The following is a 20,408-nucleotide window of genomic DNA, read 5'->3' on the forward strand; positions in this document are numbered from 1 at the left end:
CTCTCGCACTCTACACATGGCCTTCCATGGAAACACATGTTTCTTCAGGTCTCTCCTGTAGATACAATGCCCTCATACCCCCACATACATGATGCTGGATTAGCTGTCTATTTGTGATAGGGAAAATATTCTTTAGATTAGGTTTCTTTCTTTTCTTTCGACTACAACCTGAATGTGAACTGGATCTACTTGAATACATGTCAGATCACTGTGTTGCAATATACTTCTTGAAAGATTTATTTACTGCACTCAGTATCATGCTTCTGTGACAGGCCAAACTCTGAATAGGTGGGACCAAGAAAACTGATAGAAATATTTATCATGAAGAAAAAGCCAACTCAAAATCAGCTTCCAAGAAAAGGTTGGTGTAAAAGTGGTTTCAAAAGAAATGGGGGGGTACCTGGGGGGAAAACAAAACAATGAAGTGAAAACTAAAGGCACAAAAATGTGTGCAGAAATCAGGGGATAAACTGAAGCAGCGTGAAGCCAAGAACTGACAGACAAAACACATGGAAAAGCCCTGAATAGTGGACGGTGGCCAGGAGTATAAACCAAAACTCCAGTCAATTAAAAAAATGGCAGGAAATCCAATGACAACATGCAATTTTCTGAGGGATTCTATAAAGGGCGAGTATCACCCTCCCCTTCAAATATTCTCCTTAAACAAAAAGGCACTTTCAATATGAGGTGAAAAGGAGCAATATACAGAAGCTTCAAATGGCATTGTAATATGCCAGTTCTCTGCCAGTTCAGACCCCATCAATGTGTAAATCCTAACTATAAATACACGTTGATGGGGTCTGAACTGGCAGAGACTGATCAAGAGAGAGATCTTGGAGTTGTAGTAGATAACTCACTGAAAATGTCGAGACAGTGTGTGACTGCAATAAAGAAGGCCAATGCTATGCTGGGGATTATTAGGAAGGGTATTGAAAACAGATCAGCCAATATCATAATGCCCCTATATAAATCAATGGTGAGACCTCATTTGGAATACTGTGTGCAGTTCTGGTCACCACACCTTAAAAAGGATATTATAGCTTTGGAAAAAGTGCAGAAAAAGGCAACTCGAATGATAAAAGGGTTGGAACACTTTCCCTATGAGGAAAGGTTAAAGCGCTTAGGGCTCTTTAGCTTGGAGAAACGACGACTGAGGGGTGACATGATCGAGGTTTATAAGATTATGCATGGGAAAGAGCAAGTAGAGAAAGAGGTACTTTTCTCCCTTTCTCACAATACAAGAACTCGTGGGCACTCCATGAAACTGCTGAGCGGTCAGGTTAGAACAGATAAAAGGAAGTACTTCTTCACCCAAAGAGTGATTAACACATGGAATTCACTGCCACAGGAAGGGGTGGCGGCTACAAGCATGGATGGCTTCAAAAGGGAATTAGATAAGCATATGGAGCAGAGTCCATCAGTGGCTATTAGCCACAAGGTATAGATAGGGACTCTGGGGCAAGTGATGCTCTGTCATCTTGGTGCTTGGGGGGGGGGGTCAACAGTAGGAGGGCTTCTAATGTCCTGGCCCCACTGGTGGACCTCCTGATGGCACTGGTATTTCTGGCCACTGTGGGATACAGAGTGTTGGACTGGATGGGCCTTTGGCCTGATCCAACATTGGCTCTATGAAGACCTACAACACCTCCTAGAACTAACACCAAAAAATGATGTCCTCATCATCATAGGGGACTGGAATGCTAAAGTAGGAAGTCAAAAGGTAACTGGAATAACAGACAAGTTTGGCCTTGGAAAGCAAAATGAAGCAGGGCAAAGGTTAACAGAGTTTTGTCAAGAGAACACACTGGTCATAGCGAACACCCTTTTCCAACAACCTAAGAGGCGACTCTACACATGGACATCACCAGATGGGCAACACCGAAATCAGATTGACTATATAATTTGCAGTCAAAGATGGAGAAGCTCTATCCAGTCAGTAAAAACAAGACCTGGAGCTGACTGTGGTTCAGATCATGAGCTACTCATTGCAAAATTCAGACTTAAACTGAAGAAAATTGGGAAAACCACGAGGCCATTCAGGTTTGACCTAGATCGCATCCCTGATGAATATACAGTAGAGGTGAAGAATAGATTCAAGGGTCTGGATTTGATAGATAGAGTGCCTGAAGAACTATGGACAGAGGTTCGTGACATCGTACAGGAGGCAGCAATCACCACCATCCCAAAGAAAAAGAAATGTAAGAAAGCAAAGTGGCTTTCTGATGAGGCTTTACAAATAGCAGAGGAAAGAAGGAAAGCGAAAGGCAAAGGCGAAAAGGAAAGATTTACCCAACTGAACGCAGATTTCCAGAGAACAGCAAGGAGAGATAAGGAGGCCTTCCTGAATGAACAGTGCAAAGTAATAGAAGAAAACAATAGAATGGGAAGGACTAGAGATCTCTTCAAGAAAATTGGAGAAATCAAGGGAGCGTTCCATGCAAAGCTGGCCATGATAAAGGACAAAAACGGTAGGGACCTAACAGAAGCAGAAGAGATTAGGAAAAGATGGCAAGAATACACAGAAGAACTATACAAGAAAGACCTCAATGTCCTTGACAAACACGACGGTATAATCACTGACCTTGAGCCAGACATCCTGGAATGTGAAGTTAAATGGGCCTTAGAAAGCATTGCTAACAACAAAGCTAGTGGAGGTGATGGTATTCCAGCTGAGCTATTCAAAGTCTTAGAAGATGATGCTGTTAAAGTGCTGCACTCCATTTGCCAGCAAATTTGGAAAACGCAACAGTGGCCACAGGATTGGAAAAGATCAGTATACATTCCAATCCCAAAGAAGGGCAATGCCAAGGAATGTTCAAACTATCGCACAATTGCACTCATATCACACGCTAGCAAGGTCATGCTCAAGATCCTACAAGCTAGGCTTCAACAGTACGTGGATAGAGAACTACCAGAAGTACAAGCTGGGTTTCGAAGAGGTAGAGGAACTAGAGATCAAATTGCCAACATTCGCTGGATTATGGAGAAAGCAAGAGAGTACCAGAAAAATATCTACTTCTGCTTCATTGACTATGCTAAAGCTTTTGACTGTGTGGATCACAACAAACTATGGCAGGTCCTTAAAGAGATGGGAGTACCAGACCACCTCACATGTCTCTTGAGAAACCTGTATAAGGGCCAAGAAGCGACAGTTAGAACCGGATACGGAACAACTGATTGGTTCAGCATAGGAAAAGGAGTACGACAAGGATGTATACTGTCACCTTGCTTATTTAATATATATGCAGAGTACATCATGCGAAATGCTGGCCTGGATGAATCACAAGCGGGAATTAAGATTGCTGGGGAAAAGATCAACAACCTCAGATATGCAGATGATACCACTCTAATGGCTGAAAGTGAAAAGGATCTAAAGAGCCTCTTGCTCAGAGTAAAAGAGGAGAGCGCAAAAGTGGGCTTGAAGCTCAACATCAAAAAAACTAAGATCATGGCATCCGGCCCCATCATTCCTTGGCAAATAGAAGGGGAAGTTGTGGAAGTGGTGACAGACTTCACGTTCCTGGGATCCCAGATCACCGCAGACTGTGACAGCAGTCATGAAATTAAAAGACGCCTGCTCCTTGGGAGGAAAGCGATGGCGAACCTAAACAGCATGATAAAAAGTAGAGACATCACCCTGCCAACAAAAGTCCGTATGGTCAAAGCAATGGTATTCCCAGTAGTCATGTATGGCTGCGAGAGTTGGACGATAAGGAAGGCCGAGCGCCGAAGAATAGATTCTTTTGAACTATGGTGCTGGAGAAGACTCTTGAGAGTCCCTTGGACTGCAAGAAGAACAAATCAGTCAATCCTCAAAGAAATCAACCCTGACTGTTCCCTGGAAGGCCAGATAATGAAACTGAAGCTCAAATACTTTGGCCACCAAATGAGAAGGGAGCACTCACTGGAGAAGACCCTGATGCTGGGAAAGATTGAAGGTCAAAGAAGACGGGGACGGCAAAGGATGAGATGGTTAGACAGTGTCATCGATGCAACGAACATGAAATTGAGCCAACTTCGGAGGACTGCGGAAGACAGGAGGGCCTGGCGGGAGATGGTCCATGGGGTCGCGAAGAGTCGGACTCGACTGTGCGACTGAACAACAACAAAATGGAGCAGAGGTCCATCAGTGGCTATTAGCCACAAGGTATAGAAAGGGGCTCTGGGGCAAGTGATGCTCTGTCTTCTTAGTGTTTGGGGGGAGGGGTCAACAGTGGGAGGGCTTCTAATTTCCTGGCCCCACTGGTGGACCTCCTGATGGCACCTGGTATTTCTGGCCACTGTGTGACACAGAGTGTTGGACTGGATGGGCCTTTGGCCTGATCCAACATAGGCAGGTAATTTGTTTATATTCCAGTGTAATTTATATATTACAGTATCCATTTTTCATTAATTTTTAAGAATCTGATTGACTTGTTATGGCTCCTTCAGGGAGATGGTGTTGAACAAATGGTTTTTTATTTCTTCCTTCTGCCTCTAAAACAAAAGGGGTCTTTTTATAGCATTATACAAACTGATTCATAAACAAAGAAGCAACTTAATAGAACCTCCACAGCATGAAATCCCACTTAGCCCTCTGGAGTCCAAATAATATGGACCTCCCTTATTAGAAAGGCAAGAAAGACTAATGCCATAGAGTCTACCCTTCAAAGTACTCTTTTCTGCAGAGGAACTGACCTCTATGATCTAGAGGTTAGTTGTAATTCTTGAAGATCTCCAGGCTCCACCTGGAGGTTGGCAACCCTAGAAGTGCTCCTTGGTTCCTTTCTATTCATTTTAATAAGACTTATGTAGGACAGCTCCCCATTCAGCTGTGCCCATTAAGAAGATGGTTAATAGCCAGCTCGTGCCATCAATCATTTTCCTATTATTCATGATTACACCAAATTGGCTCAGAATCCTTATGAACCATCCTTAGATCATACTGAAACAAGATGCTTGTTATTTCAAATGTGTGGTACTTACTCAATAAAGTAGACTTCCCCCTTCTCTGTGTAAGCCATTTCCCAATTGTCAGGCAAAGAGCCTAATTCATCATTTTCTTCTGGTTTTGGTGGCTTTGTTACATCCATATCTTCCTTTACTTCTTCCGGTTGACTGTATACAGGTGCAGGATAAGGCTGAGTTGAAGGTTCACCTGAGGTCCCTGCACTTTTCTCTTCATGTTCACTTGATTCTGTACAAGAGGAGACATGTGTGTCAGGACATGTTATTGATGCAGTAGATGTCGAAAAATCTGGAAGCTCGATTGTCAGGGAAGTATTCTGTTACCTTGAAAAAAACCCAGGAGCAAGCTAGGGACATTTAGCCACATGGTAGCTTTTCTGTTTGCAAAAGTATGTAAAAAAATCTACTTCTACCTGCATGCCACAAGCCAGTGGCCATATGATCAAATTAAAAGAAGCCACCCCGTGCCCTGCTCTAACTGGTAGCTGCATTTTGGCTCCTAAGCAGTCTTTCCCAGTCTCCCTCTGTACTTGGAGATGCTAAAAACAGAACTGGGCCAACTGTGCATAACTGTGCTAAGGATCACTAACAGCTCAATCCTAAGGATGCCTTTCTGGGAGTAAGCCCCACTGAGTCAATTTTAGCAGACCTTTAACAGATTCTGTGCAGACCTGTATAGGATTCTACCCTAAGGAGTCTTAGAGTGGCTTACAATCCCTTTCCCTTCCCCTCCCCACAACAGACACCCTGTGAGGTAGATGGGGCTGAGAGAGCTCTCTCAAGTACTGCCCTTGAGAGACCGGCTCTGAAAGAACTTATGACTGACCCAAGGTCACACCAGCAGCTGCATGTGGAGAAGTGGGGAATGAAACCTGGTTTTCCCAGATTAGAGTCCATGCTCTTAACCACTACACCAAACTGACTCTACCTGCGGCTAATTAGGCACCCTCAGGGCTATTTTTGGGCAGGAACGCACAGGAACGGAGTTCCGGCTGGCTTTAGAGCTGGCCACGCCCACTACAGCCAAAACCTCTGCATGTGTGGCTGCAGAGGGAAGGCCTGGAAAGCGACCCACCCCCCCATTTAAATGCCTCCCAGTGCCTTCCCCGGCCTGTCCAAGGGCCAGCTTGCCCAGGCTCCCCGTAGCCACGGAGCACCCGGGCAAGCCAAGGGAAGGCAGTTTAAACTGCCTTCCCTTTCCTTCAAGGGAGGGCTTGCCCAGGTTCCCCGCAGCCGCGGGCGCCCGGGAAAGCCAAGGGAAAACATGGGGGTGTGGCCTAACATGCTAATGAGTTTCTGCTATTGGGTATGGCCTATTATGCTAATGAGTTCCTGTTGGGCTTTTTCTACAAAAAAAGCCCTGGGCACCCTTAAGGTCTGATGATGGAGAATTAAACACTAAGCCTCGAAGGGAAAAAAAAACCCCAAGCGTGCTGGTGCACAGATCAGATCCATTCGTGAAAGGGAGTAATTGTTTGGGTGCTTTAGGAAGAATAAGTCTTGGTAAAGAACAATGAAATTTCACTAAGTTTTGGAAGAAGTAGTACTTTTGCTTTTCCTTCCTTCCCAGTTCCAAAGGAGGAAACCCCAGGATAATAGCAAGAAGAGAAACAGGCCAGGCCAGGGGCTCTCAGATCTTTTCATCTGATTCAAATACCACCATGTTTATCCCTACAAATCATGATTCTCCTAAAACTCCAAGGGATTCTATTTGGATGTTAGACTAGTCAGCAACTGTTGTTCAAACTCCTTACTACGTCAAGCTGTGTATCCTGAGGGAGACAAACTACACTTTTACTAAAGCAAACAAAGGCCCCTGCCACACGGCAGGGAAAAGACGGGGTGAAGCGCGGCTTTTAAAAGCCGCACCAAAAAAGAAACGCCGCGGCGGGATCCCAGGGATCCCAGTAGCCGCGCTTCGTTGCTCCCCGGCACGATCAAGATGCCGGGGAGGAAGCTACAAGTCGGAGGGGGAGGCTGCCGAACTGTGCATGCTCGAGCATGCGCAGTATGGCAGGGGGCCGGGGATGCGACGGCGGCAAGACGCGCCGCCGATCCCATGGCCAGGATGAAGCGGACCAACCGGATGAACCACCGAAGGTAGGTCGTTCATCTTTGACACGCTTCATCGGGGGAAGGGCCGGATTGAAGGCGGGAGCGCGACGCCAGCCAGATGTTGGCGTGGGATCACGCCCGTTTGATGCACTTCCAATCCGGCCCGCTCCTGGCCCAAACTGCCTCGTATGAACGGGGCCAAAATAAAACAAAAACAGAAATAGAGCTTTTTCTGTCTTCACAAAGCACTGGCTCCTTTTAATCATACATTAAACAAAACAAACCATCTCCTATTTAGATACTGGATAGTTTGGGTCAATATATGATTACAAATGGGCTTCTACTTAAGGACATTGTTAAATAGTGGGTTCCATGGATGAACAGACCACAAGCCTAGTGACCAGTGCTACTTTATTAGTGATTTCAGGAAGCACAAGCCAAGACTCCAGAGTCTCAGCTCTGTTAAATTGCAGGCAATTGCCACACCCAAATACACCCCACTCCCAGTGATAGGCTTTTTACATAACATTACAACTAGTAATGGAGGGAATGGAGCCGGGGTGGGGAGCAGAGCTGGGTATGAGGATGGGGGGGGGGAAGTGGAGCCACCGTGATTTAACATAGATCATTGTCGTCATGCATGACAGGAAATGCATTTTTTTTAGTCCTCAGTCTTTCTCTCTGTCCATTCACCTATGTGCTTCTGATACTGTATTTCCCAGGAGACCCTGCCTCCACACTGTCTTTCATCTCCATTTCTAGGCATGCGGGGGTTTTTTTTGTTCCTTTAAATGATGGTTCATGTTAAATAGTGGGTTCCACGGATGAGCAGGCTCGAGTCTAATGATCAGCTTAACTTTATAAGTGATTTCAGCAACAGCAAGACAAGACTCCAGAGCCTCAGGTCTGTTAAATAGCATGCAATTGCCACACCCAAAGACACCCCACTTCCAATTATAGGCGATTTACATAACATTAATCCTAGATTGGTTACTTTCAGAATCCTGACAGGCTATTGTTCTTGTGCCCCAAACTCAGCCAGTTTCTGGGGTGATTCAATCAGGGATGATTCAATCCCAATACATAACAGTTCAGTAGAGGTCGGGATGAGGATGCATAAATAAAAGTAAAATAAGTGTGAGAATAAAGTGAACAGATAACTACAAGATTCAAATTATCCTTTCTCCTTGGAAGATATTTTTATGTACCAACTGGTGAGTCAGGAAACGGTGTAGTTCAATAGCTGCTTTACAGAGGGCATTTTCCCTGTGCACACAAATACTTGCACATTTTCACCCCTAACACTGACCACACTTTCTTTAAATATTAAAGAAAGTGTGGTCAGTTTAGGGGTGAAGATATGCAAGTGTTTGTGTGCTTAATCTACATGTTTTTCTTCATCCTATGATGATTGTAGGAAATGCCGTTTGCAGTAGACTTTACAGTAACATGCTAGGCACTCTGTGAAAAGCTGTTGCACTAAAATCAACAGGATACTTATAAATAAACAGTTCTATCATTACAGTGTGTAAAGTACTGGGTCCAGACGCATTGTAGTGAATCACATCATAATTTATTTCAACTCCAAACTAAAAGACAAAGTAGCAGGGACGGAGCCCTGCTTAAATCCCCAAACATGCCACATCCCACCCACCCACACACACAACCCGTGATAGGCTATTTACAGTGTACTAACACCCATAGGTCCACTCCCAGATCCGGGGTGGCCGATTGGTCCGTTCTAGGATCCAAGCCGGCTATTGTCTTTTGAGCAAAACTTAGCCCTAGTGCATGCCCACATGCAAACCCCACCACGTGTGCAGTCCGTGGTTAATACATAACACCCCTCCCCCAAGGTTCAGAAGTACCCTAACATAGTCCTTGAGGTAGGCTGGTCTCCGCCGCTCTCAGGTCGAGCGGCACAATCCGGTTGTCGGGCTTGTCAGCTCCAGAGCTGTTCCAGATGGTGCTGCTGCCGTGTCAGGGGGATGTGCTGGCACCTGCTTGCCCCGGGGCTCGGGTGTGCTGTCCAGTACCAAGGCCTCGCCACCGTCCTCTGCGGGTGGTGCGCTTGCCCTTGGTTGTGCTTGAGTGGGGGGCGAGTTGTCTTCTGAGTTTCTGGGCTCCGGGCTTGTAAACTTGTCCTCGCTGTCTTTGGCCACTACCGGATCCATGGGGAGGAGCCAGTGTCGTAGATAGTCAATGCATCTCCTCAGCAGCTGCCTGTACTCTGCGGAGACTTCGTAAGACAGGGATCCTGTGACTCGTACCACCCTGGCTGGAATCCATGTTCGGCCCCACAAGAAGTTCTTGGCGTAGACAGGGTCACCTGGAAAGAACCTGCGGGGAGCTTCTTGGCCATCTGGTGCTGGGCTGTCGGGGTGAAGCCGGTCCAACCTGGTCATGAGGTGCCTTCCCATGAGGAAGTCGGCGGGGCTGTGCCCGGTGGCTGTGTGGGGAGTTATTCATTGGTTGAAGAGGAAGGCGGTGAGCTGGTGGTCCCAGTCGCCCAGCCCCATTCAGCGCAGAGACTCCTTCACTGTTTGGACCATGCGTTCGTCCTGACCGTTGGTTGCGAGATGGAAAGGCATGGAACGGACATGCCGAATGCCATAGTAATTAAAGAACTCCTGGAACTCCCCGGAAGTGAAGGCCATCCCGTTGTCCATTACCAAGGTGTCCAGGATGCCGTGCATGCTGAAAATCCACCACATTGCACGAATGGTGGAGCAAGATGAGGTGGAGGGGACCGGGACCACTTCCAGCCACTTGGTGTAGGAGTCCACCAATATGAAGAAGATTTGCCCCTGGAAGGGGCTGGCGAAGTTCAAATGTAGACAGGCCCACAGCTTATGGGAGGACTCCCATGGACGTACCGGGGCTCTAGAGGGCTCCAGTCTGGACTCTTGGCACGTCTGGCAGCGTTTTACCCAGTCCTCTATTTCACAATTCATTCCCGGCCATCAGACATAGCTCCGGGCCAAGGCTTTCATGTGCACAATCCCGGGGTGTGTTTCGTGCAGAGCAGTCAAAACAGTCACATGTATTTTGTTAGGGGTGGCCCAGGGCAAATTCAGTACCTGGAATTGGTGGATGCTGTGAAAGTCTGTGGATTCCTGGTGAGCGGTGGGCTGTCGGAGGGTCCCTCTGGATCGGCAGACACAGGCAAGGTGGCCCGCCTTTCCACAGGTCCGGCACATGGTTTCTCAGAACCGGCAAGAACTGTGCTCATGGTCCTCCCTGCAGCTGGCACACTGTGCATGGGTGATGGGCTTGGAGGTTGCTTGGGCAGTGATCCTTGCTGGGAGAGCAGTCCCAGCTGAATTTTGCATGTTGAAATGGGTTGGGCGCTGGACTTTTAGTACCTTGTCGCCATCCGAGACATCGGAGCTCTGGAAGGTGGTGGCCTGGTGTGTGGAGAGAGCCTATCTGTCCTTCTGGGCCTTCTCAAATGCCATGGCCACCTTGAGGGCCTTGTCCAAAGTGGCCAACGAGTTTTCTTCATAGTTTCAGTTCTCGGATGCCCCAGACAAATTGGTTTAGGAAGGCGTCCTGGATGGCGGGAAATTCACAGTTGATTGCTAACCTGCAAATGTCAGCCATGAAGAGGTTGGCCGATTCTTCAGGCTTTTGATTGCATGCAAAGAAGTCCATGTGCAAAGCCATTTTGGATGGTCTCGGAGCGAAGTGGTCCGTGAGGGCCTTGACCAGCTCATCATAGGTGGCGGCTTCCAAGGTTATGGAAGTGATGAGGCTCTGTACCAGGATCCGAATGTGCTCAGCAGCCATGCCTTCTTCTTGGCAGTGTCCTCAGTACCTTGGGTCTGGAAGAAGTACTTTAGCTGTTCAACCCATGCTTCCCAGAGCTCGGAGGGAGATGGGTTGAAGACGGTGATACCTGGAGCAGCAGCCATGACCGGAGAAGCAATGCAGGGTGAGGTAAGTGGGTTCTTGATGTGCGGTGCATTGCTTGATGCAGACTCCAGAGTCCTGGGTTCCGGTGCTTGGGTCAGCATGCCCATCGGGATCTCACCTTCGTCGCCTGTGTGAAGTACTGGATCCAGACGTGTTGTAGTGAATCAGCTCATAATTTATTTCAGCTCCAAACTAAAAGACAAAGTAGCAGGGTCGGAGCCCTGCTTAAATCCCCAAACATACCACAGCCCACCCCCACAACCTATGATAGGCTATTTACAGTGTACTAACACCCATAGGTCTACTCCCAGATCCGGGGTGGTTGATTGGTTTGTTCTAGGATCCAAGCCGGCTATTGTCTTTTGAGAGAAGCTTAGTGCTAGCGCATGACCATGTGCTAACCCGACCACATGTGCAGTCCGCGGTTAATACATAACACAGTGAAAGGCAGGCATCATGATGCTGTTTTTACACAGAGTACATTGACTTTTTCAGACATCACTAAAGGGAAGAGAAATAGTTCTGCTCATCAAATAAATAGGTTATAAATGCATGTTCTGTGTTTTAATTTGTGCAAACATTTCCAGGGTTTGAGCCATAAAATGTTGTTAAACATCCATTACTGTCTTAATTTGGTTGTTTCCCCCATTAGTATTTTTTTGAACTTTTGTCTTTGTCTTTGTAAGTAACACTACATTTGATCTATTTGCTTAGAGCTTTTTTGTTGTCGCGTGTATGTCAGAATTTGATCCAAGTACGTGCGTCATTGCTATGGCATAACTTGACTTTACCAGTGAAATATTATATTGCTCTCTTCCTTTTTGCAAGCCAAAGTAATTATTTACAGAACCTGTCAAGCAGGTCATGCAGTAATGGTGACTCTGTTCTGTTGCCCATATTTGACTTATAGATGTGAGTGTTTTCGGCAGATAGGGAGGTGCTTGTTCATGTTCTGCCTGCTCAGAAAACTAGCATTTGAGTTGAAAAGAATGCACACATAAAACTTCGTTGGTCTTAAAGGTGCCACTGGACTCAACATTTGCTCTAGTGCTTCAGTTCAACACAGCTGCCCACCGGGATCTAAATTCATGTGATGGTTCAGTTCAGTCTGCAATCTGTTAACAGACCCTTGGATGAACGTGAACGTGAAATGATTCAGGGGATGCTATTCCAATTAAAATCGAGTTAGATTTTTTTTAAGTACCTAGTTTTCACAGTATCCAGATGGAATTAATGCTCTGTCCTGCTTATGTTTAAGTGCCAGTGAAAGCACAGCTGGCCAGTGTGAGCTTTCAGATTTGCACTGTGTATCTTTTGTGCTAGCAATCATTTATTTGTGTTTTATCTTGTGCAAGCTTCTCCTTCTCTGCTGGGAAGTGTGTAACACCAGGGGTTCTTTGAAGACGTCTTCCTATAGGGCAGCCACCAGCATCCTCTTTAAACATCTGCCTTCTTTCAAAACATCATCTCTCTTGCTGCTGGGGTTTGACGTCTGCTACCATAAGCCAACATTTGCATGTACATCTGGCATTTTTACTCATGAGGATGATGTTATTGATGCTTGCAAGTAAAAATGTGACCAAGAATAGTAAAATTAGATGCTGGCTTAAAAAGGGGGGGGGACTATCTGGGACGTTGCTTTATCTTACATAATTAATTTATCATTATTAACTAGCAAAATTCCCATAATTATGTGTGAGAGAGGAGGGCATGCATATTATAAAGATCTGTGGGGAGACCAAGATGTGTGCTCTAACACAGAGATGTACTGCTGTTTCCAGGATTCCTGTCTGTTTGGTGTAAGTCAGTGAGCACAGATTTTGCCCTCACCCTCAAAGCAGGAAGGGCCCAGGTAGACGAGGCCCACCATTTGCGGGGCCAGATGGGGGAGGAAGAGGCTAGCCAGACGCGGGTTTGGGGCTGGGGCTGGGTGAGTGGTGGGAAGGGAGGTGCCTCCCCTCCCTCCCTGGGACAATGGAAGGGCAACAGGGTGGTCGGAAAGGGGAGGCCTTAAAATAGTGGGGTAGGCCGCTGTTTGCCCACCCATCCCTCTCTGTTCCGTGTGGTGTTTGGGGATTGATATTGTAGTCTGGGTTGCTGAACAGGGGTGTTTGTGGATTGCTGTTTTGTTGTTAGTTTCACGTTATAGTTTCCATTCTGCACAATTTTGTCACAACTATTGGCGGTAACAGCATGGAACGGGATCCATTTGCGGAAACCGGCCCTCATCCCTATCTCCGGAGTTGGGGACCCTTTAAGGGTCTTGGTGTGAGGGCTGAAGGGAACAAGCAAACTCAAGGACTAACAATGATTGCCCTCATGGCCAGATGGCAGGGGAGCTCACGAAGAGCAAGGCGTCCATGTGAACCCTGGCAACCTGCCATCCTGCAGTCTCTACCCATGCCTGCTGGCTGGGTAACGAATACCTCGGCTGGCGTGTGCTTCAGCCGATGGGTCGGATTCGGTGGACCCATACTGTGCCAATGCTTTCCATGTGTAACCAATACAGTTGTGGCCAATCATCTGGAGGCGGTTCTCTGCATCTCCTGCTTCTCTCACCCAGGTCGCCAGAGAGACCGAGTTCACGTTCTGTAGCATGGCTTCTTGGATCTGGTGGCTCAGCCCCAAGCGATACTGCTCTATGAACACTGGCTCAGGCCACCCCTGGATCTTGTCTGCATGCATCTTGAATTCATCTGAGTACTCACGCACTGACTGGCTCCCTTGCTTCAGGGCGCACAGGGCAGTGTGCGCTTTCCCAGACTCCATGGGGTCTTCATACTGCCATCTCAAGGACCACATAAATGCCTGCATCTCGCGGAGTTCGGGTGCATGCAGGTTGTGCAACCCCACATACCAGTTGGCTGCTCACTCTCGCAGCCGTGAACCAAAGTACTCCACACGGTGCTTGTCTGACAGGAACAGATGGCCCCAGTCACTGAGGAACTTCCGAACTTGCAGTATGAAAAATGCAAGCTTGTCAGGGTTGCCGTCGAAGGTGGCATCCAAGAGCTCCTTCGAGCGATCCAGCCCCAGGACCCCCGGTGCTGGGGCAGGAGGTCCAGCAGGAGCGCCTGGACCCCCGGGTACTGGCCCCAACACCACCAGCGCATGTCCCGAGGGAGCTTGTTGCACTGGGGGAGCTGCTGGCATGCCGGGTTGTTGCAGCTGCAGCTCGTGTTGGACCGTAGTGGCGACTATTCACGGGATATCCAGCATCATGTCATGCATCTCCCATTGCAACTCCTCTTGTTGGGCTTGTAGTTGACATCGCATCTTCTCCAATGGGTCCTCGCCCATGCCACCAGACTTCCCGTGGTTGTACCACCTCTCATAGCAGGAAAGGTAGTTCCCAGGGAGGCAAGAGTGCGAAGCATCAAGGTCAGGCAACCAGATAAGGCGCAGTGGGAAAGTGCAAGTTAACATTCCAGGACAATAAGATGTTCACTTTACAGACTCCCTTCCCCCACCACCAACCATGGCAGCATAGCTGACAGTGAGGAAAATAAATAACAATAAAATTTCCCCAAAATGTCCTTTTTTCTGGGAAAAGAAACCCTTCCTGGCCTTCAAAAGTTCTAGAGATTTTATACCAGGTACAATTGTGTGATGTCAAGTGGGGGGGGGGACCACTCTGAAACCTAACAACCAAACAACACATAGAAACCCTAACTCAACTAAATATTATATAAAGGACTAATCTGTTCTTAATGTAGATGAACATGAATGTTCTTGAACAGAAAACAAGACACTCTTTATAAAGCACTGTAGGAAATTAGCGAAAACCTGTCAATACATATCCAGGTGCAGCCATAGAACAGGATAAGCCCCCCCCCCCAAAAAAAAACCCCTCCACTATTTCAGAGGCTGTAGGGTGGTGCAGTCAGGAACTCCAGCATGAAACTCTAAGACCACCCAAGAGGAACCTCTATCCAGGGCTGCAGAAGAATCATGAAGCCCCATTCTGGATTTGTCTGCTTCTGGATCCCAATGCTTGTCTGAGATCTTACAAACCACAAAAGCAACAAACTTATGTGAAAGCCTCGACAAGATTTATAGCACTTGCTATTTGGGAGGAAGAAGATGAATGGATGAAAAACTGGCTAATTAATAGAAAACAGAGAGTGAGTATAAATGGGCAATTTTCTCAGTGGAGGGTGGTAAGCAGTGGGGTACCGCAGGGATCAGTACTTGGTCCACTGCTTTTTAACTTGTTCATTAATGATTTGGAGTTGGGAAGCCCCTAATAATAAGGAATGTGATTGTGTTAATCAAGGGGTCCCCCTGCCACATGGAATTGGACATGGGCTCTTCCTTTTCCATTATTTAAGCAGAGAATCTACAAAAACTCTGCCCTGGGGGAAGCCCTCCTGGAAAAGCCATGGGGTTTATCTCTGCGAGACTTTCAGAAGAGCCCTGTGGCCATCAAGGGCTGGGGCAGATTCAGGGTGCAGTTCCAGGACTTTGATGGACTCTTCGATTTGCTGGTGGCAGAAGGGAAACTCACTAGCCTATTGGGACTTGCATGGTTTGGGCCCTTGGGTTTTACTTTCGACGGGTGTCAATTCTGTACAACCACAGACATTTGACACGGTCTGCTGGGACTTTCCGGGAGTTTTCGACAGCATGCTTGGTCGTTACTCCAGTCCCCCCATTTCCCTAGACCATGACCCCGTGGTGCGGCCGATCAGAATTAAGGCCAGGCAGGCACCAATAGCTCTTCAGCCAAAGATAGAAGCCAAACTGGACTGCCTGGTTGCACAGGGCGTGTTGGAACCGGTGCCGCCCGCCCACTGGGAAACCCCCATTGTCACCCCGCTAAAATCGAATGGGGATATCTGCATTTGCATGGATTATAAGTGCACCATTAATAAGGCACTGCAAGACCACGTGTACCCAGTACTGGTGGTCAGCCAAGTCTTGGCTTCCCTTGTGGAGGCAAAGGTTTTCGGCAAGCTGGATTTTGCCCAAGCCTACCAGCAACTGCCGGTCAATGACGCCTTGGCCGAGGCCCAGACTATTGTAACGCACAGGGAGGCTTTCAGGGTCCAGAGCCTGTAATTTGGGGTGAGCGTGGCGCCAGGTATTTTCCAAAACCTGGACTGCCTCCTTAAAGGGATACCAGAAGTCCAGCCGTTTTTTGACGACGTGTTGATTGCAGCTCCGGACTCCAAGACCTTTGTGGCATGGCTCCAGGCCGTGCTCAAGCGCTTTGCCAACAGTGGGCTAAAGGTGAAGTGGGAGAAGTGCATCTTGAGAGTGCCCCAGGTGGAGTTCCTGGGGTTTGCTGTCAATGCCCAAGGGATCCATCCTACCCAGGAGAAAATACCTGGGCCCCCTCACCCTCCTCGAAGGCAGAGCTCCAGGCTTTCCTGCGGCTTTTAAATTTCTACCATTCCTTCATCCCCCACAAGGCCGCCATCATGGAGCTGCTGCACTGGCTCTTGGACAAGCAGGCCCCTTCAGTCTGGGGTCCAGCACACGATGATGCTTTCCGGGCGGTAAAGGACTTGGTGGTCTCTAACACTGTACTCGCCCATTTCGACGAGTCCCTGTCTGTGGTATTGACCTGTGATGCGTCTCTCTATGGGTTGGGGGCGGTCCTGGGTCACTGGCTGGCCGATGGCCACGAGGTTCCTGTGGTCACTATTCTCCCACCCTGTCGGCCACGGAGCGTAACTACACTCAAATAGACAAGGAGGCCATCAAATAGACAAGGAGGCTCTGAGTTGGGAAATACCTGGAGATTTTTGGGGTGGAGCCTGAGCGGTGGGTTTTGCCTTCTGGCACACTTCTGGTGATGTCAGGGGGTGTGGCATATGCAAATAAGTAATGCTAATGAGCTTCTGCACCTCTTTTTCTACAAAATGACCCCTGCTAAAAGGTATTATGCCTTTTTAAGTTCCTATGGTGCTAGTGCCATTGATCATACCTTGCTTTTCTTTTCATTATTGTTGAGGATACAGTATTTTGATATACATAACAGGCCAGAAAGTGATCATATGCCTCAAGTTATATCTCTTTCTGGTTTCTCAAATTCACCATCTAACTCATGTCATACTGTTGTAGGCCCAAAGCAGGGTAAATGCCGTGTGACTTGGAAAGCCAGTTTAGATAATAAAAGCATAACCCATCTTAACTTCTTAACTCAACAGGATACTCTGTTGAGATCCTGTTTAAAGCACTGGAACTATCAAGAGAATCTGGAACTGGATATAATTTGCCTGTCTAACATAGCATTGCTTTCAGGTATCCAATCTCCAAATTTAATGCCAGGCTGAGAAAAGCCCTGAAAATCTACCAGAATAAACAAAGAATTCTATTATAGCCCATATCTTTATGCATTAGAATTTTATTTATTTAATTAATACATATCCTACCTTTCTCCCCAATGAGGACTTAAAGTGGCTTACAACATTCTCCTCTCTTCCACTTTATCCTCACAACAACCATGTAAGGTAGGTTAGACTGAGAGAGTGTGACTGGGCAGAGATCACCCAGAGAACTTCCATGGCAAGATTCAGACCGGTCTCTCAGATACTTGTCTGACACACTTAACTACTACACCACATTGGCTCCCATAAAAGAAAAACAATTGTTTTGCTTACAGTCTAGCAGATAAATTTTTCTGTTTTGAAGGACAGTTAATTAGGGCAACATGCACACAAGTCCTGACTGAGGGAAGACCAAATTCAAACTGAAGCAAGACAGTTGGAGTATCATGAGATAAAAATAATTTTTTTCTAGACATTTTAAAAAAATAATCTCTAAGTTAGTCACTAATATGTCACATTACTAATACTGATATTAATACCTCAAACTTCTGTGCCATCTAAAATTTGAGTTATAATATGGCTCTGAAAAAAGTTTCAGGGCAGGTTCAATAAAATAAAATTAAATTAAATTTAAAAAGCATCTTTTGTATGATAAAATTTTAATATGCACCCTATAGTTCTAAGAGCTATAGACTTTAACATTTCCATATTCTTGAAAATATGTTACATGTCTACAGTACAAATAGCAATTAGCATTTGACAACAAATTCAAAATATTATCAAGAATATGTTTACTGTTTAAATGTGAATAATTTTGGCAACAATTAGTATACTATAATGTATTTAATGACAATATATTATTAAAGGGGTTAGTGTTTTCAGTGTCATAAACTTGATATTCACTTGTTTATTACAAAGTTTGTCTTCTATCTTTCTAAAAATTTTCCTTCCTCTCAAATGGGAAAAATTAAGAAACATGTGCTAAGGCAGTATAGAGTGCAGAACTTTGCAACTGTTAATCAAGTACTGGATATATTTATATTTTTTCTTACAAACAACTAAGGAATTTATATGTTAAATAGTACAATTTTATATGCTAACCAAATTATAAATGATGCATTTTATGTCATTCAGTCAGTAAAATTAATTTAGGTTTAACAATAAAGTGAGTACTGCATGTATCCACAAATAATACAGTCAAGTTTCCCACAGCTGGGGAAATTGCATGGGTCAACACACCAAAATACAGTGAATGACAATCACTCTGGGAGCCCCATTTTGCCAATCACAAGAGAATCTCTCCTGCCAGGTAAGTATGACAGCCAGTGAGGTAATTTTGGGGATTACTAACAAATAATTTTCTATGAAATATTTTTTCTTTAAGAATAAGTGAATTTTTTCTTAAGACAAGGTTTTTCACATTTAAAATGTATGAAGTGAAAAAGTTTGAGGTCTTTTTCCATTTTCCCAAGGGAAATTTGGGGGAGCAGTAGAAGAAGAAAAAAACTTCTTTGAAATATTTTCCTTTTTGCGTGAGAAAACTCATTTTAAAAAGCATTCCACTCATTTCAAATGCACTGCATGAAAAGTCTGAGGACTTCCTTAATTTTTCCAATGAGGAAATTGGGGAATTTGGGAGAGCACTGAAAAAGGACGAACTATTTTCTCTTTTAGAATGAATGAAATACTTCTTGATACAAGCTTTTTCTCACCCAAAATGTATAGCACAGATTTTTTTCAATTTTTCCAATGTAACATAAAACCAGTTAAAATACTAAACTTAAAAAAAACTAAAGAGACTCATTTTCTATTGCAAACAAGAATTCACCTGGATTATTAAAATGAGGATAAATGCACTGACCTGGTGTGATTGCCATGCCATTCCCATTCACCACAGGCCTTTCTTCTTCCTCTTCCTCTGGTGGCTCTATTCCTGTCTTCTCCATATTACTCACTGACTTATTTCTTTTGCGTTTGCCTTCAGCGCTGGGTGTTGCACCTGGGAGTATCTGGTCGGTCACATTTAACAACAATGGGGTGGGCTCTGCTGGAGGCTTTGGAGTACCGTAGTAGTTGTCTACGAAAAAACAAAACAGCAACCAGAGATGAGAACTATGTACATACTAAGTGCTGTTAAATCACAACTGACATATGTCAACCCCCAATAAAGGGTTTTCAAGGCAAGTGTGAAACAGAGGTGGTTTGCTGTTGCCTTCCTCTTCAGAGTCTTCCTTTTCTGGTCTCCAGTGCTGGATTTATGTATAGGTTAAGTAGGCTGAAGCCTAGGGCTTCTAAATCTAGGGGGCCTCCACAGCCCTGCCCACCCAGTAGGCAGTCTCCCCTCTCCCAAAATTGCAAACCCAAGACTTCATGCCAGGGCAGGGCAACTCAGGCCCAGCAACTATGAGACTCCTGGCCAGGCAGTGGGGCTCAATTTGAAACTCTGGAGCCCAAATGGAAATTTTTTTGTGGGGCCCCAGTTTACCGCCAAAGTCTTCAGAATCTTAGAGATATAAATAAAATCCATCTAGATTGCCCTGGTGCGGGGGGCCCCCTAGGAGCGGCCTGTGGGGCCCAATTTGGCCAATTTGCTCCAATTGCCTTCAGGCCAGCCCTGATGAGACTGTGCAGGGGCTGGACTGACAAGCCCTGCTCCTTCTAGGTCCCTGGTGCCACTATTCAGAGTACGGACTCCAGAGCCAGCAGCCCAGAGTCAACAACTAGCTGCTGCACAGCTTTCCCCAGCTCAAGGGTCAGGTCAGTAGTGGTATGTGCTGCACTTTAATCAGTGGAGGAGTGTAAGTGGGTGGCCGGCTGGGGCAGATAGACCAGGCAAGCAAGCTCTCCCAAGTCCCTTCCATTCCTTCCCTCCTCCTTGGCTTGAACAGAGCAAGCACATGTGACTGGCACTGGCCTCACCCCTCCCAGGCAAGGAAGTCTATCTTTCACACTTCACAGAGCCCTGTCGGTGCCTACAGCATGCACTTGCAACCTCTTTCTCAGAACTTCTTGGGTATGAAAAGAAATATTGATGGTGTCAATTGTCATGCCAATAAATCCAAACAATACTGCTTCATACATTAATAGTAGATTAATTGTTCTAAAGACATTGCAGAAGCTAATCAAAGTTTTACATATTTATTTTATATAACATTTTTTGGCAGTTGGCTCTTTTAAATGGCTAGTATTGATTGTTGGATGGGAGCCTGGTGTTTG

General features: G+C 46.1%; 1 protein-coding gene across 1 annotated transcript in view; it reads right to left on the reverse strand.

The window, feature by feature from the left end:
* MAGI2 (membrane associated guanylate kinase, WW and PDZ domain containing 2) overlaps positions 1-20,408 on the reverse strand; it is a 959,850-nt gene that overhangs the window by 372,772 nt on the left and 566,670 nt on the right. The window contains exons 4-5 of the mRNA XM_015415060.1: positions 19,054-19,269; positions 4,966-5,176 (exon numbers count right to left, since the gene is read on the reverse strand). Coding sequence (XP_015270546.1) covers positions 4,966-5,176; positions 19,054-19,269 — 427 coding nt within the window. The remainder of the gene's footprint in view (positions 1-4,965; positions 5,177-19,053; positions 19,270-20,408) is intronic.

Source organism: Gekko japonicus, unplaced genomic scaffold (assembly GCF_001447785.1).
Source record: "Gekko japonicus isolate JY-2015 unplaced genomic scaffold, Gekko_japonicus_V1.1 scaffold5, whole genome shotgun sequence".
In the NCBI taxonomy this organism is placed as follows: domain Eukaryota; kingdom Metazoa; phylum Chordata; class Lepidosauria; order Squamata; family Gekkonidae; genus Gekko; species Gekko japonicus.